The sequence below is a fragment of the Bos taurus genome, chromosome 18 (assembly GCF_002263795.3).
Source record: "Bos taurus isolate L1 Dominette 01449 registration number 42190680 breed Hereford chromosome 18, ARS-UCD2.0, whole genome shotgun sequence".
Lineage (NCBI taxonomy): Eukaryota > Metazoa > Chordata > Mammalia > Artiodactyla > Bovidae > Bos > Bos taurus.
This window is the reverse complement of record NC_037345.1, coordinates 55447568-55473963: the sequence shown is the minus strand read 5'-3', so window position 1 is coordinate 55473963 and position 26396 is coordinate 55447568. Positions and strand designations below refer to the sequence as shown.

The 26396-nt window shown below is 49.9% G+C and overlaps 1 protein-coding gene across 5 annotated transcripts; it reads left to right on the top strand.

Annotated features, from left to right (window-relative positions):
* The first annotated feature begins 1544 nt into the window (after window positions 1-1544).
* On the top strand, window positions 1545-26360 carry PLEKHA4 (pleckstrin homology domain containing A4). Of its 5 annotated transcripts, XM_059876617.1 has the most exons (20): window positions 1545-2154; window positions 2630-2719; window positions 3830-3937; window positions 5725-5797; window positions 5914-6014; window positions 6172-6281; window positions 7796-8014; window positions 8371-8650; window positions 9281-9355; window positions 10596-10643; window positions 10773-10853; window positions 11016-11165; window positions 12085-12183; window positions 13548-13688; window positions 15212-15311; window positions 15394-15470; window positions 22707-22868; window positions 24749-24807; window positions 25192-25304; window positions 25627-26061. In XM_059876617.1, exons 2-20 carry the CDS (start codon window positions 2636-2638, stop codon window positions 25887-25889), a joined length of 2343 nt encoding a protein of 780 aa, XP_059732600.1. In that variant the 5' UTR covers window positions 1545-2154; window positions 2630-2635; the 3' UTR covers window positions 25890-26061. The 5 variants fall into 5 exon arrangements, with proteins under 5 accessions (XP_059732600.1, XP_059732602.1, XP_059732601.1 ...); XM_059876618.1 differs by lacking the exon at window positions 1545-2154 and having other exon boundaries at window positions 5670-5797; NM_001205683.3 differs by lacking the exon at window positions 1545-2154 and having other exon boundaries at window positions 2636-2719; window positions 25627-26360.
* Window positions 26361-26396: the final 36 nt, after the last annotated feature.

Genomic DNA, 26396 nt, shown 5'->3' with positions numbered 1-26396 from the left:
TAACCCTTGTTCCAGGCAAATGCCTCGCCTCTCTAATTTAAAACCAGGCCCCGCTACCTGGTGTGGGAGAGTATTATTGTTCCCATATCACAGATGGGGAAACTGAGGCTTGGGAATGAAATCACTTGCCCAAGGCGATCACAGCAGAGTCTAGATTCATTGCCAAAGAGACAGAATGTGTAAGGCCCCTGAAGGCAGGCACTTTGCTTTGCCCACTGCATGGCACATAGTAGGTACTCAACAAATACGTGGTGAAAGTGAAGGTGTTAGTCGCTGAGTTGTGCCCGATTCTTTGTGACTCCATGGACTGTAGCCTGCCAGGCTCCTCTGTCCCTGGAATTCTCCAGGCAAGAATACTGAAGTGGATAGCCATTCTCTTCTCCAGGGGATTTTCCCGACCCAGGGATCGAACCCAGGTCTCCTGCATTGCAGGCAGATTCTTTACCGTGGTGAGGGGATACTTAACCAAAAATTCACACGCCTTCCCTGTCTCGGGCACAAGTCTCCACTCGTAGGTTTCACCTGCTTCAAATTTATCAAAACAAAACAAAAAACCTCTGCTTACACAAACTGAAATTCTGGCTGTGTAGCACCAACGGACTCTTGCCTGGAAAATCCCATGGACGGAGGAGACTGGTAGGCTGCAGTCTATGGGGTCGCTAAGAGTCAGACAAGACTCAGCGACTTCACTTTCACTTTTCACTTTCATGCATTGGAGAAGGAAATGGCAACCCACTCCAGTGTTCTTGCCTGGAGAATCCCAGGGACGGGGGAGCCTGGTGGGCTGCCGTCTATGGGGTCGCACAGAGTCGGACACGACTGAAGCGACTTAGCAGCAGCAGCACTAACGGAACCTCATGGGAGTGGGGGGGGGGGTCTTCTGTCACAAATTCCAGGCCCAGGAACACAGTCCCAGTCCTCCCCCGCACCGCCCCCCCCCCCCCGCCACTCACCCCTTCCCTCCTGCCCCACCCCGTAATCCTGTTCTTCAAAATATGCCCAGGACTCAAGTCTCCCTCCTGAAGGGGTCATCCCCAGTATAGAATGGAATTCTCACGTGAATCCGAGGTGGACATTGACCCTGGCCACTTGACCCTGCTCGCTCAGGAATCTGGGCCACTCCTCGTCACTGGCACACTTGGACCCGTCCACTTAAAGCCACCCTTCCAGATCCCAGCTCCATTTACAGCCCAGCAGTCCTGAATCCTAGCTCACACCTTTCCAGGTGTCCAGGAGTCTGAGCCCCCGATCCTTCCAAGATCCTAGTGATCTCTACTCAGGGTGCGCCAGTGACCCCGGCCCTTGACAGCGACCAATCCACTGAGGCCCTGGAGTCCAGGCCCAGTTCCAACTCGCCAAATATTTAGGAATCCTAGCTTCAGCTTTTATGGGACCCCGGTGGCCCAGTCTCCAGTCCAGCAGGGATCTAGCGGTCGGGGAAGGGGCTGGACCTCGCCCCCAACCCCTCCCCTCGGCTGCGGGGGCAGCTGAGCCAGAGGTCAGGCTGCGGTGGGGAGGCCAAGAGGGGCGGGGTCAGCTGGGATTGGGAGGGGAGACAGACGCGTGGGCGGCTGGCAGAGGGAGGGAAGGACCCGCAGAGAGGAAAGAGAAACTGGGCGAGCGAGGAAGAGAGAAAGTGAGAAGGGGAATCCGGGAGAGGAGGAAAGAGCGGTCGTAGAGGGCCATGGAGAGAAAGAGAAAGAGATTGTAAGGGAGAGGGAGAGACGGGGCGAGACAGCGAGGGAGAGAGAGAGAGAGAGAGAAAAGGGGATGGAGACTTAAAGACGAGAACTCCGTGAGTCCCAGAGAAAGAACTGGACAGAAACAAGAAAGACGGAGAGAAAGTGGGGTGGGGGTGCTGCAGAGGAGAGAAGGAGTGAGGGAGAGACTGGGAGAGACAAGAGATTCGAGCGCCAGAGACGCGGAGACAGAAGGTGAGACTGGAGAGAGAGAGACAGGGTAAGAGGAAGAGAGATCGTCCGAGGAAGAGACACCATCAGAGACAAAGAGACAAAAAGGGTGTGGATGAGCAGGTGAGAGCGGAGGGCTATGAGAGGCGACCCCTGAGAGGCGGCCGAGTAGGGGGACTGAGGCTGGGTGTCCCAGCACCCACGCTGCCCTCGTGTGCTCTCTGCCCTCCGGACCCCAGAGCTGGTAAGTCCCCTGGCTGGGCTGCGAGGAGCTGCCAGAGTGCACATTCCTGGTGTCCTGAGACTTGGCAGGGATGTTTTAGGGGTGCAAGTGGGAGGGAGGGCAGGAGACAGGTAGCTGCTGGGGCGGGGGTAGCCCCGGAAAGAGTCAGGGAATGAAGGGTTCCTGAGCACAGAGAGGGTCAAATTCCTGGCCAGAGGGCAGGGGGGCAAGAATAAAGGGGCCCCTATTCTCTGGCCCGGGCTACAGATGACTCCCCTCTCCCCTCCCCACAGCTGCCAGGGCCGCCCACCTCTCTTGGCATCACTCTTGGTATGCGGTCCCAGGCCCGGGCCTCCCCCAGCACCCCCCAGGCTTCAAACAACAGGCTCTTTCTCCTCAGCCTCCTCCGACCTGCAAGCCCCTGACCCTGTCTCTGTCCCCACCCGGGTCATCTGCAGAGAGAGGCGCACACAGCTCTCTTTTTTCTCTCCTCAAGCCCCCAATGGAGGACGGCAGACCTCGGAGCAGTCTCAGCCTAGCCAGCAGCGCCTCGACTATCTCCTCGCTCAGCGGCCTGAGCACCAAGGTTTGACTTCTTGGTGGGGCTGGGGAGGAGCCAGGGGGTGCTCTGGGCTCCCCCATCCTCCTGTTTCCAAGCCCTGCTTTTGGCGCCACCCAAGGGACTCCGGTTGTCAAGAGCAAGGATCTTTAGCAATGGGGTCTGCCAGACCTAGCAAGGTCCCAAATTGCCCACCCGCCAAAGCTAGGAATTCAGAGGCACTCCCAGCTGTCCCCACCCCGCGGTATTTTCCTAATTTGAAGCCAGACTAACAACCCTGTATGACTCTGGTTGCTAGGATAAGGCCACTCCCCAGCCGTGACCTCCCCCCTCCCCAGCCAGGAACTCAGTGTCTACACTTATTAGGGACTAAGAAATCCTGTCTCTAGCCATGCCATCTCCCCAGTTCTGAAATCTGATAAAGGAAAGACCTTTCTCTGACCATAAGGCCTCATGGGGCCCGAGATACTTGCCTCCCAAATCGTCTTCCCAGACCAAAGTTCAGCAGTGACATTCATTTGCTTGTCCTCCAGCCCCTCCCCTCACTCATTTCCAGCTTCCCAAGTTCAGATTCTGTAGATTTGATTCTGACCTTCGTCAGCACCATTGCCAAGGAAGGGCATCCTTTGGGAATCTGGCCTGGGATATCCGTGGGGACGGGGGTTGGGGGGGTGGCATCTATTGGAATGGAGGGATTTGGAGCTCGCACCACCACCCTGGATGTGGTCACTATGGAATGCCATTCCCTGGCAAATCAAAGGTGTCCTTTGATTCCAGCTGACTCATCACCAGGGACTCAGCCATGTTGCTGGTTCAGATCCCAAAGGCTTCGGATCTCCATCTCTGGCTTTGGTGGCTAAGGGCATGATCTCCTTGGCAATGGACCCTTTATTCCCAAAGTCCCTCCCTAGTGGTCAATGGCCTTTTCATTGACTCCAGACACCTCTCTCCACCCATGGAAAGTGTCTCTTAACTCTGCACTATGCACATACAATTCTAATGCCCAAACTCAGCTCCCTCCTTGACCAGGTTTCTAAAGACAGCTGAGCGAGGGCCTTGGGTTGCCTGGGTCCCACTGCATGCCTTACCAAGCCCATCCCAAGTCCGTGTTCACTTCTGTCCTCCTTGTCTCCTCAGAAGTCCACCCGGGCAGTGAGCAAGGTGCACGCCTTCGGCAAGCGGGGCAATGCTCTCAGAAGGGACCCCAACCTCCCTGTGCACATCCGAGGCTGGCTTCATAAACAGGTAGAGTGAGTGAGAGAAGGGAAAGGACCCTCCAAGTGATGTCAGAGGCTGTGCCTTTGGCTGTCCACCGTTTCTCTCCTTCCAAGTCTCCAAATATGTTTTTTTGTTTTTTTTTTTTCCCTATCCCTGCTACCTCCCTTATTCTGTCAACTCGTTCATTCCTGCCATGACTACTTCTTGAACATTTACCCTGTGCCAAGCCCTGGGGCACATATCATGTCAATAAACAAGTATCTAGCTACATCCAAGATGGCAGGGATGAATAATAAATTAATGTATATAAAAATGGATTCGATGATTTCAGATGGTGGGAAATGAAGTGCTGTGAAGAAATAACACAGGCTTCCCCAGTGGCTCAGTGGTAAAGAACCCACCTGCCAATGCAGGAAATGCAGGTTTGATCCCTAGGTTGGGAAGATCCCCAGAGAAGGAAATGGCAACCTACTCCAGTATTCTTACCTGGGAAATCCCGTGGTTAGAGGAGCCTGGTGGGCCACAGTCCATGGTGTTGCAAAGATTTGGACACGACCTAGTGACTCAGCAGGAAGAAATAACATAGGAAAATGTGCTGGCAGGTGGCTGAAGGATGAGAGCTACATTTGACTGTTGGTCAGGGAAGGTGTCTCTGGGGAGATGACATTTGAGCTGAATTATATGTCAAGAAGGATCCCACTGTGTTAAGATCTGGGGAGCAGAGGGAATCTGAAAGCAAAGGACCGTGCAGCAGGCAAAAATTTGGTGTTTTGTGGAAGCTAAAGTGAGAGAAGGAGGAGCGACAGGAGGTAGGGAAGGGTTCTTTAAGAGTGGTCCCAGACCAGCAGTATCAGCATCACCTGAGAACTTTCTAGAAATCCAAATTGTCAGCTCCCACCCCAGATCTACTGAGTGGAGAACGCTGGGGGCGGGAACCAGGAGTCTGTGTTTTAATAAGCCCTGCTGCTGATTCTTATGTGTACCAGAGTTGGAGATGCCTTGTAAGGCAGCAAGTTAGGGTAAGGAATTTGAGATTTATTCTAAGTGTGACAGTCATCTCTGTTTTGAGCAGGGGATTCACATGATCTGATATATAATTTTAAGGAATCATGAGTGGGGACTTGCCCAGTGGTCCAGTGGCTAAGACTCCTCACTCCCAATTTGGGGGCCCAGGTTCCATCCCTGAATGGAGAAGTAGATCCTACACGCTGCAACTAAAAATCCCACATGCCAGGATGAAGATCAAGAGTGTTGCAATTAAGATCTGGCACAACCAAATAAATAAGTTAAAAAAAATACTTTTTTAAAAGATCATGCTGCTCCTGTGGGAAGGGATGGAAGAGAAGAGGAGAACAAGGTTGGAGATGGATTAGTTCTGTCAGAGGAAATGGGGAGATGCAGGGTATGGCTCAGCATCACCTTCTTGACCTCTCTGTCTCACATGCCATATTAAATGGGCCAAGTTATCCTACAGAAAGCTGATGCCAGTGTGTGGTGAAGTATCTTTCTGTCCCAGTCTTTCTGTAATTTCTCAATCCCCGAATGACAGATGAGAAACCATGAGGTTCCTAGTGGAGAAATGACTTGCTTAAGGGCACGGTGTGAAAGTGCTGGGGTTGGGAGTCATACTCAGGTCCTGCTGTGTCTAAAATCTGTGTCCCCTCAGCTGCAGCCCACTGGTTTCCAGTTCTCCACCTGAATCTGTTCCATCTAATATGTCTCTCTTTTCCTCCCCTTTCTGTGGGTCTTTGCTTCCAAGTGTCGCTGTCTCCACCTTTTCCCCGCCCCTCTCTACTTCCACTCTGTCTCCCCAGGACAGCTCCGGGCTCCGGCTCTGGAAACGCCGCTGGTTCGTCCTCTCTGGCCATTGCCTCTTCTATTACAAGGGTCAGTGCCCCAGCTGTAATGGGGTGGGCGGGGGCCCCCCTCCCCGTCTCCCTTTCCTCAAGTCTCTGGGCCTCCAGGTCTCTGTGTGATCCGTTATCCCAGCCTCTCTTTTGCAGACAGCCGCGAGGAGAGCGTCCTGGGAAGCGTCCTGCTGCCCAGCTACATTATCAGGCCAGATGGGCCAGGAGCTCCCCGAGGGCGGCGCTTCACCTTCACCGTGAGTCCCTTCATCCCCAGTGGGAACTAAGGCACTGGGCGGTGGGGGCAGGCATGCAGCATCCATTACTGGAGATAAAAGACCTTTACCAGGGTCCATGGCATCCTTCTTTTTAGAGGGCCCGATATCCTGGTCCCCCAGCTCTCTCTTCTCGCAGGCAGAGCACCCGGGCATGAGGACCTACGTTCTGGCTGCTGACACGCTAGAGGACCTGCGGGGCTGGTTACGCGCGCTGGGACGGGCCTCTCGCGCGGAGGGGGACGATTGGTGAGTATACGCCTAGGCCACGCCCCTGATCCTATACCTCCAATCTGGGCCCAGCTAATCATCCCAAACTCCTCCCCTTGAGACCCTGACACCTTCACTGTCTAATCACTGGTCTTCTAGCTAAGGCGACTCCGCCCTTCAGGCCCCACCTCCAGGAAACTTCATCTTCAATCGGCAAAAAGTATCTCTCTCCGCCGACCACTTTGTCCATCAATATTCAGTTCAGTTCAGTTTAGTCGCTCAGTCCTGTCCGACTCTTTGCGACCCCATGGACTGCAGCATGCCAGGCCTCCCTGTCCATCACCAACTCCCGAAGCCTGCTCACACTCATGTCCATGGAGTCGGTGATGCCATCCAACCATCTCATCCTCTGTCGTCCCCTTCTCCTCCCGCCTTCAGTCTCTCCCAGCATTAGGGTCTTTTCCAGTGAGTCAATTCTTCGCATCAGGTGGCCAAAGTATTGGAGTTTCAGCTTCAGCATCAGTCCTTCCAATGAATATTCAGGACTGATTTTCTTTGGATTGACTGGTTTGATCTCTTTGCAGTCCAAGGGACTCTCAAGAGTCTTCTCCAACACCACAGTTCAAAAGCATCAATTCTTTGGTTCTCAGCTTTCTTTATAGTCCAGCTCTCACATCCATACATGACTACTGGAAAAACCACAGCTTTGACTAGATGGATCTTTGTCGGCAAAGTAATGTCTCTGCTTTTTAATATGCTGTCTAGGTTGGTCATAGCTTTTCTTCCAAGGAGCAAGTGTCTTTTAATTTCATGGCTGCAGTCACCATCTGCAGTGATTTTGGAGCCCCAAAAAATAAAGTCTCTCACTGTTTCCATTGTTTCCCCATCTGTTTGCCATGAACTGATGGGACCAGATGCCATGATCTTAGTTTTTTGAATGTTGAGTTTTAAGCCAGCTTTTTCACTCTCCTCTTTCACTTTCATCCAGAGGCTCTTTAGTTCTTCTTCACTTTCTGCCATAAGGGTGGTTATCTGAGGTTACTGATATTTCTCCCGGCAATCTTGATTCCAGCTTGTGCTTCATCCAGCCTGGCATTCCGCATGATGTACTCTGCAATATAAGTTAAACAAGCAGGCTGACAATATACAGCCTTGACGTACTCCTTTCCCAATTTGGAACCGGTCCCGTTGTTCCATGTCCGGTTCTATTCCATGTCTATCAATACTGCTCCCCCAGAAATCTCCACCCCATGAGGCTGCCACCCAAACCATGTCAGATTAAAAAAAGGAAAGGCTCTAGGCTGTCTCTGTCTACTTGCCCCATTGTTCGGTCTGGAGATTCATAGTTTGGGCCCAGAGACATGGATGGACCTTGTGGCGTTGCACAAGACACTACTCAGGCCTCAGTTTCCCCATCTGCAAAATGCGGACAATGGTTGATAGTGCACTACCTCCCTTTTTTTTTCTTTGTAGATTCCTTGTCGGTGAAATGAGAATAAGGGCTGTTATAAGATTCAAAGGAGTGATGTCTTTTTTCTGTGTCCATTCTTTAGTGGGCAACCGAGGTCATCTGCACGGCCCCAGACTGGGGAGGGTCCAGGAGGCCCCGGTGGTCCCCCAGAAGTGAACAGGGGCACGGAAGAGGGGCGCGGCTCAGAATCACCAGAGGTGGCGCGGCTCTCCAGAGGTCGTGGCCGACCCGGGCTGCTCACTCCCAGCCCCACGGCTGACCTGCAATCTGGACCCCGAATTCGGAGGACGAGGAGCCCAGAGTAAGTTGGACGAGGGAGTCTGGGATGAGAAGGTTCTACAGGGCTGAGCTTCCGAGGGCATTCTGAGGGCGTGGCCGAAGGGCAGGGCTGGGACTGGTTAGGGGCGTGGCTTAGCGCTTTCTCGAAGGTGTGTGTGACTTGCTGGACGCTTGCTGGGTCAGAGTCTGTTGAGAAGTCCTAAGGAGGGGATGTCACAAAGAGGGAAATTATTCGGGATCGAGCTACTAGAGGAGGGTTCTGCTCCAGAGAGACAATGAGACACACTGAAGGGAGGCACGTCTTTGAGGCTGACTTGATGGATGGTGGGATGAGGAAGCTCTTGTTGACGCAGTTCGCCTTTTCTCTCCTCTCCACAGCCTGTTCACACCCCTCTCTCGTCCTCCCTCGCCTCCGAGCCTCCCCCGGCCCCGTTCTGCTCCTGCACGCAGACCTCCGCCCTCCTCTGGAGACGCGGCACCTTCTGCCAGACCCCATACCCCTCTGAGTCGCATCGATGTCCGGCCTCCCCTGGATTGGGGCCTCCAGCGCCAGACCCTCTCCAGGCCCCCCACTCCCCGCCGAGGACCGTCTTCTGAGGCTAGGGGAGGAAGGCCTCCCAGGAGTCCTCAGCACTGGAGTCAAGAGGCCAGAACACCGGTGAGCAGAGATGGCAGGGAGAGGGACTACAATGCCCATATGGCCAGCGGGCTGCCTTTCCAGGCCAGTCTCTAAGCCATTGGCCCCTGGGTATCATGGAGATTGTAGTTCAGCATAATCGCAGCTGGGTTCAAATGTGAAAGGGAGAGTGAACTTTATCTCCTCTCAGTTCTCAGGGCTGTCTTTAGGCTAGTCTTTGGCAGTTATTACCCCTTAAACATTATGAAATAGTCCAGAATATGCTCCTCTGATACAGTACTGTGAGAGACAGTGTGCATTGCATCTGCCTCGTGTGTCCAGTTTTCTCTTTCCAAATTGGTCACCTACTATTTTCTCTGAGCATCACGGGATTGCAGCCCAGAAAATCCAGAGCTAACCACAAATGTGAGAGTAAGAGTAGACTGCAACTTTCATTGGTCCCTGGGACTGTTTTGCAGGCTGTTCATTTCTTATCATCCTGCGTGTCGCCACAGTGGCACACAGCTGGAGAAAAGATAGTTGAAGTTCTGGGGGCCCAGTTCTGAACCTCAGAGAGTCTCCTATGGCACTTCAATGCCAGACACATCCTTTCTGTATCTGTTACTAAGACATGCCAATTTCTAAACATCTCTATTTGAATATTCCTCCCAGGCCCACTCTGGAACCTCCACATATCTCCAGCTCCCTCCAAGGCCTCCTGGGACCCGGGCTTCCATGGTTATATTGGTAGGTATCCTGGGGCACCTTGAATCTGCCAGAGCCCCTCCCATGCTTTCTTTGCTATAGTGAATGTCATCTCATTGACTAGTGTGCCTGGAGAAGGCTGGGCATTTCAGGGTGCCTGCATAGGTGCTATGTCAGTTTCCTAAGGCTCCTGAAAACTCAGCTCCTGAAAAACAGCCTGCGAACAGTATATGTATACAGAATACCTCTCCACCATTCACACAATCTTCTTGTTGTTCAGTCGCTCAGATGTGTCCAACTCTTTGTGACCCCGTGGACTGTAGCACGCCAGGCTTCCCTGTCCTTCACCAACTCCTGGAGTTTGCTCAAACTCATGTCTATTGAGTCAGTGGTGCCATCCAACCATCTCATCCTCTGTCGTCCCCTTCTCCTCCTGCCTTCAAGTCTCTACCAGTATCAGGGTCTTTTCTAATGAGTTGGCTCTTCGCATCAGATGGCCAAAATATTGGAGCTTCAGCTTCAGTATCAGTCCTTTCAATGAATATTCAGGATCAATTTCCTTTAGTATTGACTGGTTTGATCTCCTTGTAGTCCAAGGGACTCTCAAGAATCTACTTCATCTTTCATTTGAGTCTTAAAGTTTTTCCATAGAGATTTTGTGTGCCATTAGTTAAGGTAACACTGATAGTTTTTATATTTATTTGAATGGTGTATTCTTCTTTTTTAAAAATTATTTTCTATTAATAGTTATTGATGATGTAGAGATGTTTGTATCTTCCTTTTACATCAGGCATCCTTGCTGAATTCTCTTATTTGCTCTAATAATTTTTAAAGTTTTTTTTTCTTTTAATAATTTTTTTCTGTTGGTTTTCAGGGCAGATGAGTGCATCATCTGTAAATAATGATGGTTTTATCATTCTCCTTCCTACCCTTACACTTTTCTTTTTCTTAAGTTACAGCTTTTGTCAAGATCTCTAATACTGTGTTAAACTGTCACAGTGGCAGTGAGCATCCTTGTTTTATTCTCAATCACAAAGGAACTGTCTAAATTTTCTCCATCGGTTATTGTATTTGCTATAGTTATTTGGTAGCAAAGCCCACTGGGTCTTCCTAAAGCCAAAAATCTAGCAATTAGTCTACTGAGGTCTGCTTTGCTAAAGCTTGGAACAGAGGTAATAAGGACAAGGGGTGCCAGCCAGTAGAAATAGGGCTCAGCTCAGCACTGAGCTACAATGAGGACTTGTTTGGGCATGTGACCCCCAACTTTTCTCTTTCTCCTCAGCCGGGACCCCCTCTAGACTCAACCTTCCATCAAAGCTTGGAGACAGATGTAAGCGCTACTGATGCAACCCTTGTTGAATTCGCAGAATTGGGGATAGAATGTTTTGGAAGGTGGGAGGGTGGGCAGGGCAAAGAGCCATGTCTGGTCCATTAGCAGCTCCTGTCCTCCTTTCTCCAGACTCTGCTGACCAAGTTGTGTGGGCAGGACCGGCTCCTGAGAAGGCTGCAGGAGGAGATAGATCAGAGGCAGGAGGAGAAGGTACAGGACTCTGGGACAGGGGAGGGAGGACACTTGGCCTCTCCACCTGCCCTTAGCCCATCCTGACCCCCAGGATACGAGAGGATACCAGAAGCCAGCTTTTCTCTTGCCCTGAGGCTGGGTATGGTTTCAGAAGTCTAACCATCTTCTCTCTTGGTGCAGGAGCAATTAGAAGCAGCCCTGGAATTGACCCGACAGCAGCTGGGCCAAACAACCAGGGAAGCTGCAGCTCCTGGGAGGGCTTGGGGGCACCAGCGCCTCCTGCAGGACCGATTAGTCAGTGTGAGAGCCACTCTCTGTCACCTGACTCAGGTGAGCGTCTGGGAAGGGGCATACCTCCTAGGAGACCCCAGGACTCCAAGTGGTTACTAAAGGGAACTTTCCCCCAAAGACTCTTGGGAAGGTAGTTCTTGAGACTCCCCTCCATTTGAAACCAATGGTCTTGACAGTCTTAGAGGGTGCGGCGCAAGCAGCCAAGAAACAACAGTATTTAATTTAGACATTTACGGGGGGTGATTTTGATATGGACTTCCTGGCTTTGAATCTCAGCTCCCACTCACAGTTGCTGTGTGACCTTAGAAAAGTTGCTTAACCTCTCTGGACCTTAGATGCCTCTTCTGTAAACTTGAGATGATTAAAGTAATATTTACTTCTTACGGCCATTGTGAAGATCTCATAAATATATGTAAATGAATCACAGAATATTTAACGCCTATGCACCAAGTATATGGTAAGCATTACCTGTGTTAGCTGTAATTATTGTTACTGTAAAATGGAGACATTGATAGTACCTACCTCACAAGAATTAAGTGAGAGCTAAGAACAGTGCCAAGTAAATGTGCCAAATAATGCTAAGTAAGTGCCGAATAAATGTTAGCTGCTCTTGTTACTATTGGGACTGTCAAAGAAGTTTCTGCTGCCCCGTGGGGCATAAAGTTTGTAGCTTTGTCTGTCCAAGAATTCATTAGATCTGTGGACTCTGTCACCCTAGAGGAGTGCAGAGGTAATCCAGAAGATTCAGGAAAAGCTGTTCTATGTCTGCACTAGCTGTTCATTGAATGGCGGGTTCCACACAGATGCTGGGGTTCCCAGTAGTCTGAGCAGAGGCTCTTGGGATTGTGGTCCATATAGCCCCAGGGGACACTTCCTCCTGCTCAGCTAGGAAAAGATAGAATGGGGAAAGATATGGTGGGTGGGCATGCTAACTGTCTCTCTTTTTCTGGGACCTGAGGAGCGAGAGCGTGTTTGGGACACATACAGCAGCCTGGAGCGGGAGCTGGGCACCTTGAGAGAGACCCTTGAGTACCTGCTGCACCTCGGGTCCCCCCAGGTACACCCCTGCCCCAAGCCCCCAAGCCCTGCCTTGCTCTCCCAAGTTCACTTGGTCATCTCAATAAATGCAAGAAAAACAGTTATAAAATGTAATATCCTTTCAGGGTCTTCCCTCATAGCTCAATTGGTAAAGACTCCACCTGCAATGCAGAAGACCCCGGTTCGATTCCTTGGTTGGGAAGATCCCCTGGAGAAGGGAGAGGCTACCCACTTCAGCATTCTGGCCTGGAGAATCCCATGGACTGTATAGTCCATGGGGTTGCAAAGAGTCAAACACAGCTGAGCCACCTTCACTTGCACTTGACTTTCAATATCCTTTCATAATACAATCTCTCAGCAAAGTACGAATATAAACTACTTCTTTAACCTGATTAGGCATCGATAACAAACCTACAGCAAAGCATTGTTGTTGACAGTGAAATACTGAAATCTTTCCCCCGATGTTCAGAATAAGGCCAGGATGTATGTTATTGCCAGTTCCAGTTAGCGTTGTACCAGGGATCCGAAACAGTACAAGTGAGTCTAACAAATAAGTCAAAGGTATAAGGACCAAAGAGGAAAAAGTAAAGCTGTTTTTACTTACAGATGATGAAATTGTATATGTAGAAAATCCAAAATAATCTCCAAAATAATCTGTTAGCATAAGCAAATCCAGCAAGGTAACTGAATGCAAGAGTAATACACAAAAATCATCTTCCTGTATGCTAATACCAACAATTAGAAAATAAGTATGTATAAACACTAGTGTTTACAATTAACATAAATTAGCTATCTGAAAGAAGTCTAATGAAAGATACGCAAGACATCTACTCTGAAAGCCACAAAATGTCATTGAGAGAAATTAAAGAAGGCCTATATAAATGGAGAGATGTACCATGTGCATGGATAGGAAATATACTAGTATAAAGATGTGGTCTCCACAGATTGACTTCCCCAGCAGGGATCTGCTGTCCCAGTACAATATGTGGAGATTGACAAGCTGACTTTAAATCGTCTCTGGAAGTGCAGAAGGCCGAGAGTAAGCCAAGGCAGCCTCCAAGAACAAAGCCCGAGGACGAACACAACTGGATAGTGTCTGACTTTAAAGCTACAGTTAACAAGAAGGCAGTGTAGTACAGACACAAATTTAGACGAATAGACTAAAGGGATGGAATATTCAGAAACAGACTCATATTTACTTATATGGTCACCTATTTACAACAGAGGCAACACGGCAGAACAGTGCAGAAAAAGACAGTATTTATGATAAACGGTAATGGGTCAGTAGAATGGGGAAATTTCAGACCCTTTCCATGGCTTACCGACTTTAACCCTCCTTGCATTTTCCCACCTCTGAGTAACAGATTCCTTTCCTCTCTCCAGGACAGAGCATCTGCTCAGCAGCAACTGTGGATGGTGGAAGACACGCTGGCAGGTCTGGGGGGCCCCCAGAAGCCACCGTCCAACACTGAGCCTGACTCCCCATCCCCTGCTCTCCAAGGCGAGGAGTCCTCAGAGAGGGAGGTGAGGCCACACACATCTTTGCCACCTCCAGTTTCCTGTCCCGTCTGCCCCTGGCCTAACCCACTACCCACTCACCTCTTTAACCCTTGATCGGCTAACCAACCCCAGGTACATATCCTCTATTTCCTCGTTTGGTATTATGGTCATAGTCCAGATGTGTGCTTGACCCACAACACAACAACTTGGTGAGTTGCCAATACCTCACAAGGTCCAGTTGCCTGCATCTCAACTCCACACTCAGTGATGACACGTCGGTAGCTTGAAATTGACTATGGTGGGAGTATTTACACCATGGAAATTGGCAGACTGCTGCAAAGGAGGGCTCTTTTCTTCCAGAGGGCATTTGTTAAACATTTACCTGATACCACTGATCTTAATCCCTCCCCTGCAAGGTTTTTTTTGGGGGGGGGGGAGTTTTAAGTTTAAATATTTGTTTGCAGTTTATTTTGGTTTTTCTAAATAGACATTCACATCTGTAAACAGTAGGATTTTGGTTTCAGCTCCAACCCCCAATTCCTTACAAGTTTTTATTCTCACACATTGGCTAGAACTGCCATTTGTTGCTGTTCAGTCGCTAAGCCGTGTCCAACCCTTTTGTGACTCCATGGACTGTAGCACACCAGACTCCCCACGGGATTTCCCTAGCAAGGATACTGGAGTGGGTTGCCATTTCCTTCCCCTGCAGGGCTCTTTAGAAAGTGACTAGAAAGTGCCTGACATAGAGTAAGCCCTCAGGAACCAGGAGCCATTGTGGTCATAGCTGAGTAGAACTGTTGCCAGCCCTGATCATCAGGTCATGTATCTGGGAGACCTGGATTTTGATCTCACCTCTGCTGTCTTTGTGACATCAGTCATTGACCTCATTCTCTGAACCTCAGTTTCCCCATCTGTCAAATAGGGATAATAATAGCATCTCATACATTTACTGAGGGGATTCGATGAGATAATTCTGGTAAAGTAGTTAACACCATGCCAGATGCATAATCGTTATAAAACCTCGCACATGGACCAGTGTGGGAATCCCTGGTGGTCCAGTGGTTTGGAATTCACCTGGCAGTGCAGGGGACATGGGTTCTATCTCTGGTTCGGGAGGATTCCACATGCTTTTGGGTGACTAAGCCCAAGTACTCCAACTACTAAGGTCCGTGCCACCTAGAGCCTGTGCTCCGCAACAAGAGAAGCCACCACAGTGAGAAGCCCATGCACGGCAACTAGAGAGTAGCCCCACTCGCTGCAACTAGAGAAAGTCTGGGCAAAGCCACAAAGGTTTATGTGCCAGGCACTGTTCTAAGCGCCTTCCTTGTATCCATTCGGTCTTCATATCAAAAGGGTGAAATGAGGCACAGAGAGGGAAAGTAACTTGCCCAAGGTCACACAGCAAGCAAAATGGCAGAGCTGAGGTTTGAAAACAAGGTCTGGCTCCTGGTTTTCAATCTTAATCCTACTTATGCAGTGTCTGTACTGCTACGTGCTTGAAAACTGTAATCCTAGTGATCTATTATCCACTTTCCTGACCTCCCCAGAGCCTGACGGAGTCCCTGGAATTGAGCTCATCCCGGTCCCCCGAGGTGGACTGGGGGAGGCCCCCAGGGGGCGACAGAGAGCTCTCCATCCCTCGCTCAGGTGAGCATCTGGGGTTGGGAGGGACTCACTGGGCATTCTGCATCCTCACCACATCCTCACCCGTCCCATTCTGCTCCTCCAGGAATTGTATCTCCAAGGGTCTCCCGGGCTTCCAGCCCCGAGGGTCGCCGCCCCACTTCCCCTCAGCCAGGAACCAAGGTAGGCAGTCCATCCAATCTCCTGGGCTCCATTGTAACCCTTTGCCCACTACAGATCCCCTACTTCTGGGGAAACATCTGGGAGAGGAGCATTCTAAGCCACACCCCAGAGCAGAGAGAGAGAGATTTGTTAAGAGCACTGGGATTGAATTTTGTCTCTGCCACTTCTAACCTGTGTGACTTTGGGTTGGTTAAGAAACCTCTCTCCCTCCATTTTCTCATCTGCAAAATGGAGCTGATAGCAGTGTCTACCACCCAGAGCTGTTGTGAAGAGTCCAACTAGGTGAATGCCCCTGAAGTTTGAAAGTAGTGACTTTGAGCAAGCACTTCATTCATTCATTCATTAATCATTCATTCAACAGACATTTATTTAATGCCTTTTTTGCTATCTAATAAGGTAGCCAGCAGCCACATGAGGCTATTTAAGTTTAAATGAATTTAAATGAAATAAAATAAAAAATCACTTTCATTTGAGGAATTCAAATATTCAGGAGATACACGTGACCAGCAGCTATCCTGTTGAATAGTGAAAATATAGAATATTTTCATCATTCAGGAAAGTTCACTCAGGACACAAATGTGAGCAAGATGAGAAAAAAACATCCTTCTCTCATGAATCTGACATTCTAGTGGGAAGAGGTAGATAGTAAATAATTGACTAAATTATTTTATGTAAGTGCTAAATAAATAAAAACAGCCTGGGGAGGGGATTTGGAATATTGGCGAAGGGATGGAGTTGTAAATGTTTTGATCTGGGGAGGCTTCTGTCAGGGAAGGAGCCCTGGGGATGTCTGGTGGAAGAGCGTTAGAGGCAAAGGGAAGAGTGTTTGCAAAGGTTCTGAAGAGTCTGGCGTGTTGGAGGAGCAGCTAGAAAGTCAGTGTGGGTGGAACCGAGTAACCGAGTAAGGGGAAGGGGGTGCTGATGAGGACAGAGAGGTAATAGGGGCAGATCGAGCCGGGCCTTGTGGTCCAACGTGAGGACTTAACTTTGACACTGGGTGAGCTGGGGCCATGGAGAGTTCTGAGCAGAGGAACGGGAGTTTCCACAAATGGAGACTGGTGCTCTCTGGCGGCCACTTGGGGAAGTGGACTGTGTGGATACCGCCTGAATCATGGTTGAGGGGGCCAGTGGGATATTTGGCCGGGACTGATAACAATTGTTTGCACTGACTTAGAAGTGGCGACCGGAGAGGGCAATGGCACCCCACTCCAGTGCTCTTGCCTGGAGAATCCCACGGATGGAGGAACCTGGTGGCCTGCAGACCACGGGGTCACTAAGAGTTGGACACAACTGAGCGACTTCACTTTTACTTTTCACTTTCATGCATTGGAGAAGGAAACGGCAACCCACTCCAGTGTTCTTGCCTGGAGAATCCCAGGGACGGGGGAGCCTGGTGGGCTGCCATCTATGGGGTTGCACAGAGTCGGACACGACCGAAGCGACTTAGCAGTGGCAGAAGTGGCGACATCAAGAGGGAGTCAGATTCTAGATATACTGGGTTTTCAAACTTTTTTAAAAACCCTTGGGACCTCAGATGCCGTTTTTGTTTTTGTTTTGGCTGCTCTCCACCAGCTTGCCGGTTCTTAGTTCCAGGACCAGGGTTGGAACCCCAGTCCTGGGTGGTGAGAGTGCCAAGTCCTAACCACTGAGCTGCCAGAGTTTAAAATGCAAAATGTTGCAGATTCTAGACTGGTAATGTGGTGCTTATACTGTGTACTGTGTGTGTCTGGAGCAGCGTGTGTGTGTGTGTGCTAAGTCGCTCCAGTCATTTCCGATTCTGTGTGACCCTGTGGACTGCAGCCTGCCAGGCTCCTCTGTCCATGGGATTCTCCAGGCTAAAATACTGGAGTGGGTTGCCATGCCCTACTCTGTCTGGAGCACATGCTTCATCAAATACATTACCATTTCTCTAATAAAATGTATGAATCTGCATATGAAATGGGATAAAGGCTATAAATAATATCGCCATTTAAATGTCAAGCTAAAAGCAGAGCAGTAAATTACTTAAGTGAAGGAGTCAGTGGAATAAAATTAGATTATAATATCAGCCGCTTTTTATTTCTCAGGAAAAGGTTTAGTAAACATGTCACACATCCAAGTACAAAGGAAGCCAAGAACCTAACTATTCACACGCAGTGAATGCACACGACATCTGGTGGCTTGAGGACTCTGGGGACAGAGGTCATTGGTCGGGCCAGCAGTACCATCATCAAGTTGGACATAAGAGGCAGGACCATGGGTGGGGGTTCCTGAGGATTAAGCAGGTGACCTCTGTAGAGTTTCTTGCTGTGTCATCTGTTTTTTTTTTTTTTTTCCCCCAAGCTGCTTACTTCCCCAAACGGAACGGACCCAGGCCACAGCAGTGAAAGTGCCAAGTCCTAACCACTGGGAGTTCCCTTGTCTGCTCCCTAATAAAGGGTCTTGTCTGGGCCCTGTCCTTTTAATTGAGTACACTGGTTAGTCTCTTGGTTGCTCATAAACACAAACCCCTGAAGGTCAGCAATGAACTGACTGCTCATTTCATCATTTCGTCTGTGGGGAGTTTCCACTCTGTAGCCCCAAGGTCATCAACAGCATTGCTGTAATCTCCCATTTCAGAATCTCAAGCCACAGCCTCAGTTTCTTTGTCTCCCAACCAGTGCCCAATGAGCAAGTCATTGCTGGGACCAGTGGGAGCTTCCAGTTTTACCTGATCACCTTGGGTAAAAAGAACAAGGATCAGGAACTTCCCTGGTGGTCCGGTGGCTAAGAGTCGTGCTCCCAGTGCAGGGGCCCAGGTTCCATCCCTGGTCAGGGAACTAGATCCTGCATGCCACAGTCCCAGACTAGGAGACTTCCAGTGCTGCAACTAAAGTTTCCTTGTGACACAGTGAAGATCGAAAGTCTTGCAAGCACAAATCATTGGGGACTTCAGGGGACAGCTCCCAGGCCACCTGGACATGTTGGGGATGGTTTCCTGGAGGCAGACAGACCTTGAAGAAGGAATCCATGGCAAAGAATTTATCCATGGCAAAGCAGGACAACAGCTGGTGTAAATGTCTAGACTGAAGTGGGGATTTAGGAAGCCAGGGCTTCTATTAGCCTAGAGGATACCTTTTTTGTGAATTAGAGACAGGCGCCCCCTTCTACGTGGGCAGAACCTGGAGCCATCAATGGAGGGCTCAGCCCTTGGGCAGTGAGCAACCCATACAATTGCACATGGCCTCTTTCGAGCACAGAACTCTGACCTCCGGAATGCCATCCACCAACTGAAGGGTAGTTCAGTTCAAGTCAATGAATTTGTCAGACCCTTCCTAACTGCCAGGCCCTACAAGGCAAGATCCCCAGACCACGTCCTATTTTCAAGGACCTATGTTTCTGAGTTTGCCAGTGTAGTGAATCTCTGCATCACAATCTCTAGTTTTTTTTTAACTTTGTTTTTGCTGTTTATTTTTTTTGGCTGTGCTACATTGCATGTGGGATCTTAGTTCCCCAACTAGAGATTGAACTGGCACCCCCTGCATTGAAAGCACCCTGTTTTCCTGTGGCTTCCCCCATCCTGAAGCTGGCAAACAGATTCTGCAGGAAAAGCATGGCCGCTGGACTTGGCAGGACCATTCTGATGCCCACTAAACCATCAGCAGATGACTAATCCAAGTACAGTGTCAAGAGGAGTTGCTGTTTCTCTCTTTCTCCCTAAACTTTGGCGAGTGCAGGAAGAAACCCCAAATTCCCTTATTTGTTCAAGATTCTGATCTTCTAGGGGCCAGCCCATGTGGAAGGTGTTGGGGGACCTGCCAGGAATTATTCCTGATGCTGGAGTCTGATGGGGGAGAGGCATGAATGCAATCCTTACACACATCTAACAGAGTTAAGCTATTTCCTAGGGAGACTCAGCATTAGGAAGCCTTTTAAAGGTTAGGTAAGCAAAAGAGTTTGGACATGACTTAGCGGCTAAACGAGGACGACAACAATAAGCTGTGTCTGGATGAATGAAAAAACTTTGGCTGTGCAGGAAACTGTACTCCAAAAGGGAACAGGCTATGCATGTAAAGGCATGGAGCGGATAAAGGAAAAAGCAGCTGCTTTGTATAGGAAACAAAGCTGAATTTATTCCGTGGTGGCTCAGATGGTAAAGAAGCGGCCTGCAATGCAGGAGACCTGGGTTCAGTCCCTGAGTTGGGAAGATCCCTTGGAGGAGGGATCCCTTGGCCACTTGGGCAACCCACTCCAATATTCTTGCCTGGAGAATCCCATGGACAAGGGAGCCTGACGGGCTACAGTCTAAAGGGTCGCAGAGTTGGATACGACTGAGCGACTTGGCACAGCACGGGCAAGACGGACCTCTTGTAAGACCCAGCCGATCTGAGCAAAGCGAAGAGTTGATGTCATATGGCGTAGAGTTGGGACACGGGTGGACTTGTGGAGCCTGGAGTGTTGAGTTGTTCTATCATAAGCTGGGGAAGCTTTGTGTCTGTTGCTGATTGGCTGATTTTCGGAAACGCAGGGCCGGCGCTGATTGGCTGGCTTTTAGGGCGATGGAATGCCAGTTATGATTGCTTATTCGAATAGGTTTAAAAGCTTCTCTGTTGCTTCCTTACTATCGGGTGGAAACCAAATACTCAATCTGGCCTTTCTTAGGAAGAGAAGAACTATTTTCAGTGGTGTGTGTTAAGGATTGCTGAAAAGTGTTAGTCGTTCAGTCGTGTCCGACTCTGCGACCGCATGGACCGTAGCCCGCCAGGCTCCTCTGTCCATGGAATTTTCCAGGCAAGAAAACTGGAGTGGGCAGCGTTTCCCTTCCCCAGGGGATATTACAGACCCAGGAATCGAACCTGCATCTCCCGCATTGCGGGCAGATTCTTTGCCATTTGAGCCATCAGGTTGGGGCTGCACCAAGTAACATCTTGCGGGACTTCCCCAGTGAAGGTCCAGTGGTGAATGAAGATCCCGCATTTCCAATCCAGGGGGTGCAGGTTCAATCCCTGGTCCGGGAACTAAGACCTCACATGCGATGTCGCGCGTCAAAAAAAAAAAAAAGAATTATCTTGGGAATGTCTCCTCCCCCAACCCTACGGGCGAGGGGAGCCAGGAATTTCAGAACTGATCAAGGAAAAAGATATAACCACTAGGTGGCAGTAGGACAAAGAGCTTCAGTAGGTCCGTGGCTGACCGGTTTGCTTGTGGAATAAGTCCCTCACTGCAAGGGACACTCCAGAGGTCACTGCGTGGGGGCCACCGCCCAGGAGGAGAGGGACCGGGGACAAGGGGACTCACAGGAGAGAAGAGACTGGAGAAGGGACTTGAGGATCTAGGTGATGTGCTTAGCAGCACAGAGGGGAGTTTCCTAAGGGCAGCAGCCTGTTGAGGGGGTACGTGGGTGGGGTTTTTATAGCTACAAGTTAATCCTGCTTGTGGCTAGCAGATGCTGGTTACAACTTCAGGAAGAATTTAAAACAGGCAGGCTTCAAATGGCTAAAAATATCCACCCATGTGGGCTGTCTTTGAAGCAAGTGGATGTGTCAAAAGTTTCAGTTTGCCCCTGGCGGAGACTTTCGGGTCAGAGGTCTAGCCTGTTGTGAAGAAGTAGGTGATACAGGGCCAGGGAACTCCCTGGCGGTCCTGTGCTTAACACTCTGGGCTTTCACTGCAGAGGCGCAAATTCAATCCTTGGGAACAGAGATCCCACAAGCCCCACGGCTCGACACGAAAAAACAAAAACCATAGGGCCAATTTCCAGGGGGCCATGTGACCCAGGATCGATCAAATCAAAGCGAGTAAACTGCAGTGATTGGTACAGATCCAAGCTGTCTGCCTAGAATTTTCTAACTGGAGACTGCAGTCAAGAGTTCTATCCCCACTCACCTTCCCTTTGTTTTTTGCTTAAACAATAAATGTATTGTCTTGTAGTTCTGTAGGCTAGAAGCCTGAAATCTAGGTGTCCACAGGGCCACGCGCCTTCTGAAGGCGCTAGGGAAGGATCACTTCCTGGGCTTGCGGCATCATGACTTCACTGTCACGTGGCGTTCTCTCTGGGTTCACGTCTGTGTCCAAATTACCCCCTTTCCTGAAAGATAACACATGTTTGCTGCTCTGTTGGCCCCTTTCCTGCTCAGAGCATCCCAGATGTCCAACAGCCTTCCTTCATTTTATCCCGTCTCTGTCTCCTTCGTTTTGACTGGGCAGCTTTTCTGCTGAGCTGGTTTACTGGACTCACACATCACATGCCTGATCTCTTAGCAAATGGTTTTCCGGCCACACCCTTGGCATTCTCTTCAGAGCAAGCTTCCTTGCAAAGCAGATAGATTGAGAATGTTCCAGATTTCAAGTTCTCCTTCCGTTCATCCCCGTCCTCTCATGTTTTGAGTTCCTAAGGCTCTAAGCCCAAGATCAAAGTGTCGTCAGGATCATACTTCTGGAAGCTTCAAAGTTCCCTGGCTTGTGGCAGATAACCATAATTATCACAGGACAGTCTCCCTGTGTGTCTCTTCCCTCTGGTTATGAGGGCACTAAAGAACTTGTCAAGTCCTCCCTCAGGCAAACCCAAAATGATCTTCTTAATGATCTTAGTTACACAATAAATCTCATCCTTCATGTTAATGTTTTCAAAGCTGATTGAAACCAGACTTTTTTTTTTTTTTTTAAATCATGAGCAAACCAGAGTCCCGACTACTACTTCCAAGAGACTTGTTATGTCCAGAGAAGAGTGGGTGTTGATCAGGCTGGCACTACAGGTTCCAATAGGGCAGCTGATGGGCTTGAGGCTAGACAGGTGGGTGGGTAGCAACCAGTCACACAGGAAGTGTAACACCTTTGTCCTGAGAGCCCTGTGGGATATGGAAGGACTTGAGCATATCCAGCAGAGGGTCAGCCTGGGCTCCAGGTGTAGAAATAAGTCCTCAAGATCCAGGGTTGAACTTACTGGGAAGGGCAAGACACAGGAATTCTCCAGGCCAGAATACTGGAGTGGGTAGCCTTTCTTTTCTCCAGGGATCGAACACAGGTCTCCCGCATTGCAGGTGCATTCTTTACCAGCTGAGCCACAAGGGAAGCCCAAGAATACTGGAGTGGGTTGCCTATCCCTTCTCCAGGGGATCTTCTGGACCCAGGAATCAAACCAGGGTCTCCTGCATTGCAGGCGGATTCTTTACCAACTGAGCTTTGAGGGAAGCCCAAGACACAGGAGGCTGAGAGGTTCAGGGAAGAGAGAAAACAGAGGCCATGGTTGGAACCTCTAGATGTTTCTCATCTCCCCAGGTCCCCCTGGCCCGACCCCGGATGAGTGCTCAGGAGCAGCTGGAGAGAATCCGAAGAAATCAAGAGTGTGGACTGCCTCTCCCTCGCCCAGCCTCCCCCCGGCTCCTCACCCTGGGGAGGACACTGTCCCCAGCCAGACGCCAGCCTGATGCGGAACAAAAAGTGAGGGAAACGGGGGTGGGTCAGTGAAGTGGCAGTGGGTTCTCAGTTCCTGGTTGGAGCCTCAGTTTTCCTCTCTGTAAAATGGGGATTTTTTCCTTCCTCTATATCGGGTTTACTTGTACCTGTTTTGAATTCAGCATCCTGTCTCCCTTATCAGTGGAGAACAGGATGGGCCAGAGGCAACATCTCCATCCTCACCAGCATTCTCACTCCTCTGGGAGGAGTGGGTTTTAGAGCTGGATTGGAAGCTAAGTTTTCCTGTTCAGTTACTATGCTGTCAAAGGCAAAGAAAAAACATGTATTTACTCTGTTGCCATGGAGATCACACTGCCAATCTGAAGATCAAAGTGTCTGGGCAGGATGGTTTTTTCACTTGTTTTTTGTTTTGGGCTGTGCCACTGCACAGCTTGTGGGATTTTAGGGCTTGGGTTCAGTCCATGTTTGAGGACTTGGCTGTGGCAGCATGGAGCCCTGCCTACTGGACCACCAGGGAATTCCCCATGGATAGTTTCATCTTAAGACTCTTCTAGGAAGGAATTAGACAAGTGGGGTGATTTTGTGGTTGTGATTGTTTTTGTAAATGGGGGGGCATCTCAAGTCTGTTGAATATCAAACACTGATCTCTATGTCTAGCTATTTTTTCGGGGGCAACAAGCTTCATTAATCATTTATGACAAAAGGGATGTGAATTTGGAGGGTCTGTTTCTGGCCTTGTCACAGGGGGCTCATCTGTGAATCCTGTCGATGAAAATTCTATTAAAATCAAGTTAACAAGAAAAAAGGGGACTTTTATTTGAGCCAAACAGGATTAGAACTTTGGAGAGAGACTCAGAAAATTCTGAGAACTGTTTCACCATCTGTTAGAAGTCAAGAGGCACACTCGTATCTGTTTTCCAGACAAAAGATCGAACATCAAAATGACTTATTGACAGGACTTTCCTGGCAGTCCAGTGGTTAAGAGTTTGCCTCGCAATCCGGGGGATGAGGGTTTGATACCTGGTCTGGGAACTAAGATCCCACATGTCTCTGGGCAACTGAGCCTGTGCGCCACAACTACAGAATCTGTTGTTTAGTCACTGAGTCATGTACGACTCTTTTGCAACCCCATGGACTATAGCCTTCCAGGCAGTCTTCCTGACCCAGGGATGGAACCCACATCTCTGTTGAGCAAGTAAGTCTCCTGCATTAGCAGGCAGATTCTTTACCACGGAGCCACGAGGGAAGCCCCATGCACTGTGACAAAAGATCCCACATGATGCAACTAAGATCCCAAGTGCCACAACTAAGACTTGATGCAGCCAGACAAGTTAAAGCAAAGAAGCAAAATAACATAGTGATATTTCACCTAAAGTTCACCAAGGATACATAGTCTAGGGAAGCACATGCAAAGCCAGCAGCAAGTTACTATGATCCCTTGCAGACTGTGAAAGAAGCTATTCTTTTAAGAAGTTACATTGGTAGTGTCAGAAGAAAGGGAAAAAAGAAATGATCTTCAGAACAGAGCAAGCACTGCCAACTCTGAGGAGCTCTGGCAAATGTGTAATCCTGGTGCATACTGCACATTAGGGATGGAGGAGCCCCAAACAAGCACACAGAGAGACTTTGATCTTTAATTTTCCTGTCCTGTCTTAAAATATCAATTTCACATCATCAGGCTTATCTAAGTCATATGAAGCTGTTTACCAGAATGCAAAAAGGCGTGGGGAAGTGGTTGGGGGGTGGTGATTTTCCAAACTCTGTCCTCTTTCCCAGGAGTTCAGGTAAAGTTAAGAATTAGCAGTGTCTTTGGGGCAATTTTATCCTCTGAGCCCCTTCACCCTCAAAATGAGAACATGGGAACTTCCAGGGTGTGGAGTTCTTACGCCCCCATTCCTTTGCAGCCTGTCTTGGGACACTCAGGAGCCCAGAAATGGCTCAGAAGTTCGGGGTCCTGGAGCAGGTAAGGAATTGGAGATCGAGGCAACAAGGAGGGAAATAAAAAATAGAAGGGGAGTAGTATTACTGTTAATGTCTCTTGAGTACTAAAGTACAGATTTTAGAGTCGCTTGAGTTCTTGGGGAATCAGAAAACCCTAGTTCGCGGGGAGAACGGCAGTTCCTTGTTCTATAGCAAACTCCGCCCCCCTGTCAGGAAATCGGCGAAATTTTCGGGCAACTGGACTACAAATCCCACAATGCACGCGGGCTTCTAAAAAGAGGGTCGCTCCACGTTTAAAATTCTTTAGAGACACGTGCTAGGGACTACAACTCCCAGAAGGACACGCGCGGCACTATCCTTTACTGTACTGGCTAATTGAAGTTTTCGCCAAACTCTTTCTTTCTAGTCCAAGGAACACCACCCCTTATTTGCTGACATCCGAAGGGCACCGGGAGCGAGTCCTCAGCCTCTCTCAAGCACTGGCCGCTGAGGCATCGCAGTGGCGGGGAATGATGACAGGTGAGAATGAGCTGGGGACTTAGGACTTCTAGGTTTTAGGGATGAGGAGGGGTCGGAGGTCTGGAATCTCAGGTCGTGATGGGGAGGGGTCTGAGGGCCCCTGGGAATCCTTTGTCTTGATGAGAGAAGACCTGGACAGGGCTTGGGAGTGCTAGATTCCAGGCAGGAGGGGGCTGGGGTGCAGGAGTGCTGAGTCTAGGAGAGCAGGGGGCAGGGAGGCCGGACTCCTAGGTTTGAGAGGAAAGGCCTGGAGGCGGGGGGCGGCGGCTGGACTTCGGGATTCCTGAGTTTGCCATTCTCATTCCCCATCCGTCCTCACCAGGTGGAAATTTGGACTGTCGAGGGGACCCTCTTCCCCCTGCGCCGCCGCCTCGGTCAGACCCCACGCCCCAGGCGTCCTCACCCCGAAGATCTCCTCCAACAGCCAATTCCTGCTCCACGGGTTTCTCCCCCAGAGGTAGTGGGCGCGGCGCAGGCCCCGCCTCCTGGGAGCAGACCTGGGATTCCGAGCCCGCCCCCCCCGCCCTGACCCCCGACGAGGGGGCGTGGCCTCTGAGGGTCACCCTGCTGCAGTCCAGCTTCTGAGCCGCCCAGACGTGGCAGCCAATCAGAGCGTGAGGGCGTGGCCTGGCGGGACCACCTGAAGATCTGGAGCCTCTCGCCTCCCGTGACCTAGAAATGGTTTCTGTGGCCAAAGTTTGCTTTTCCCAGCACTTGTCCAAATTTGGATTAAAACTTTGAACTTTTTAGTCAATAACTTTTTGTCTGTTTGAGGTTGTGACCCTGGTGTCTGAGTGGGTGTAGAGCTGGGGTCGTGGATTTCTGGGTCGCAAAGGAGGAGGGGACCGGGACCTTGGACTTGTAGGTCTGAGGAAGGAGGAAATCTCAGGGTCCGGAGTACTGGGTCTGAGGGAAGAGGGAGATGGGGCCCTGGATTCTTGCGTCTGAAGGAAGACGAGGGACCTGGACTTTTAGGTCCGAGGGCAGAGGGCGGCCGGATGCCAGGAATCCTGAATTTGAGGGAAGACGATCTGGGCATCCAGACTCTTGGATCTGAGGGAGGGACCACGCTTCTAGGCTTCTGGCTTTCCT

Excerpts from the sequence above, each read along its gene's own strand:
- PLEKHA4 (NM_001205683.3), top strand. The coding sequence starts at position 2,636 with ATGGAGGACGGCAGACCTCGGAGCAGTCTCAGCCTAGCCAGCAGCGCC. Across the intron at positions 6,282-7,795 it reads CGCGCGGAGGGGGACGATTG|TGGGCAACCGAGGTCATCTG; the intron begins GTGAGTATACGC and ends TCCATTCTTTAG. Across the intron at positions 13,689-15,211 it reads AGGAGTCCTCAGAGAGGGAG|AGCCTGACGGAGTCCCTGGA; the intron begins GTGAGGCCACAC and ends TGACCTCCCCAG.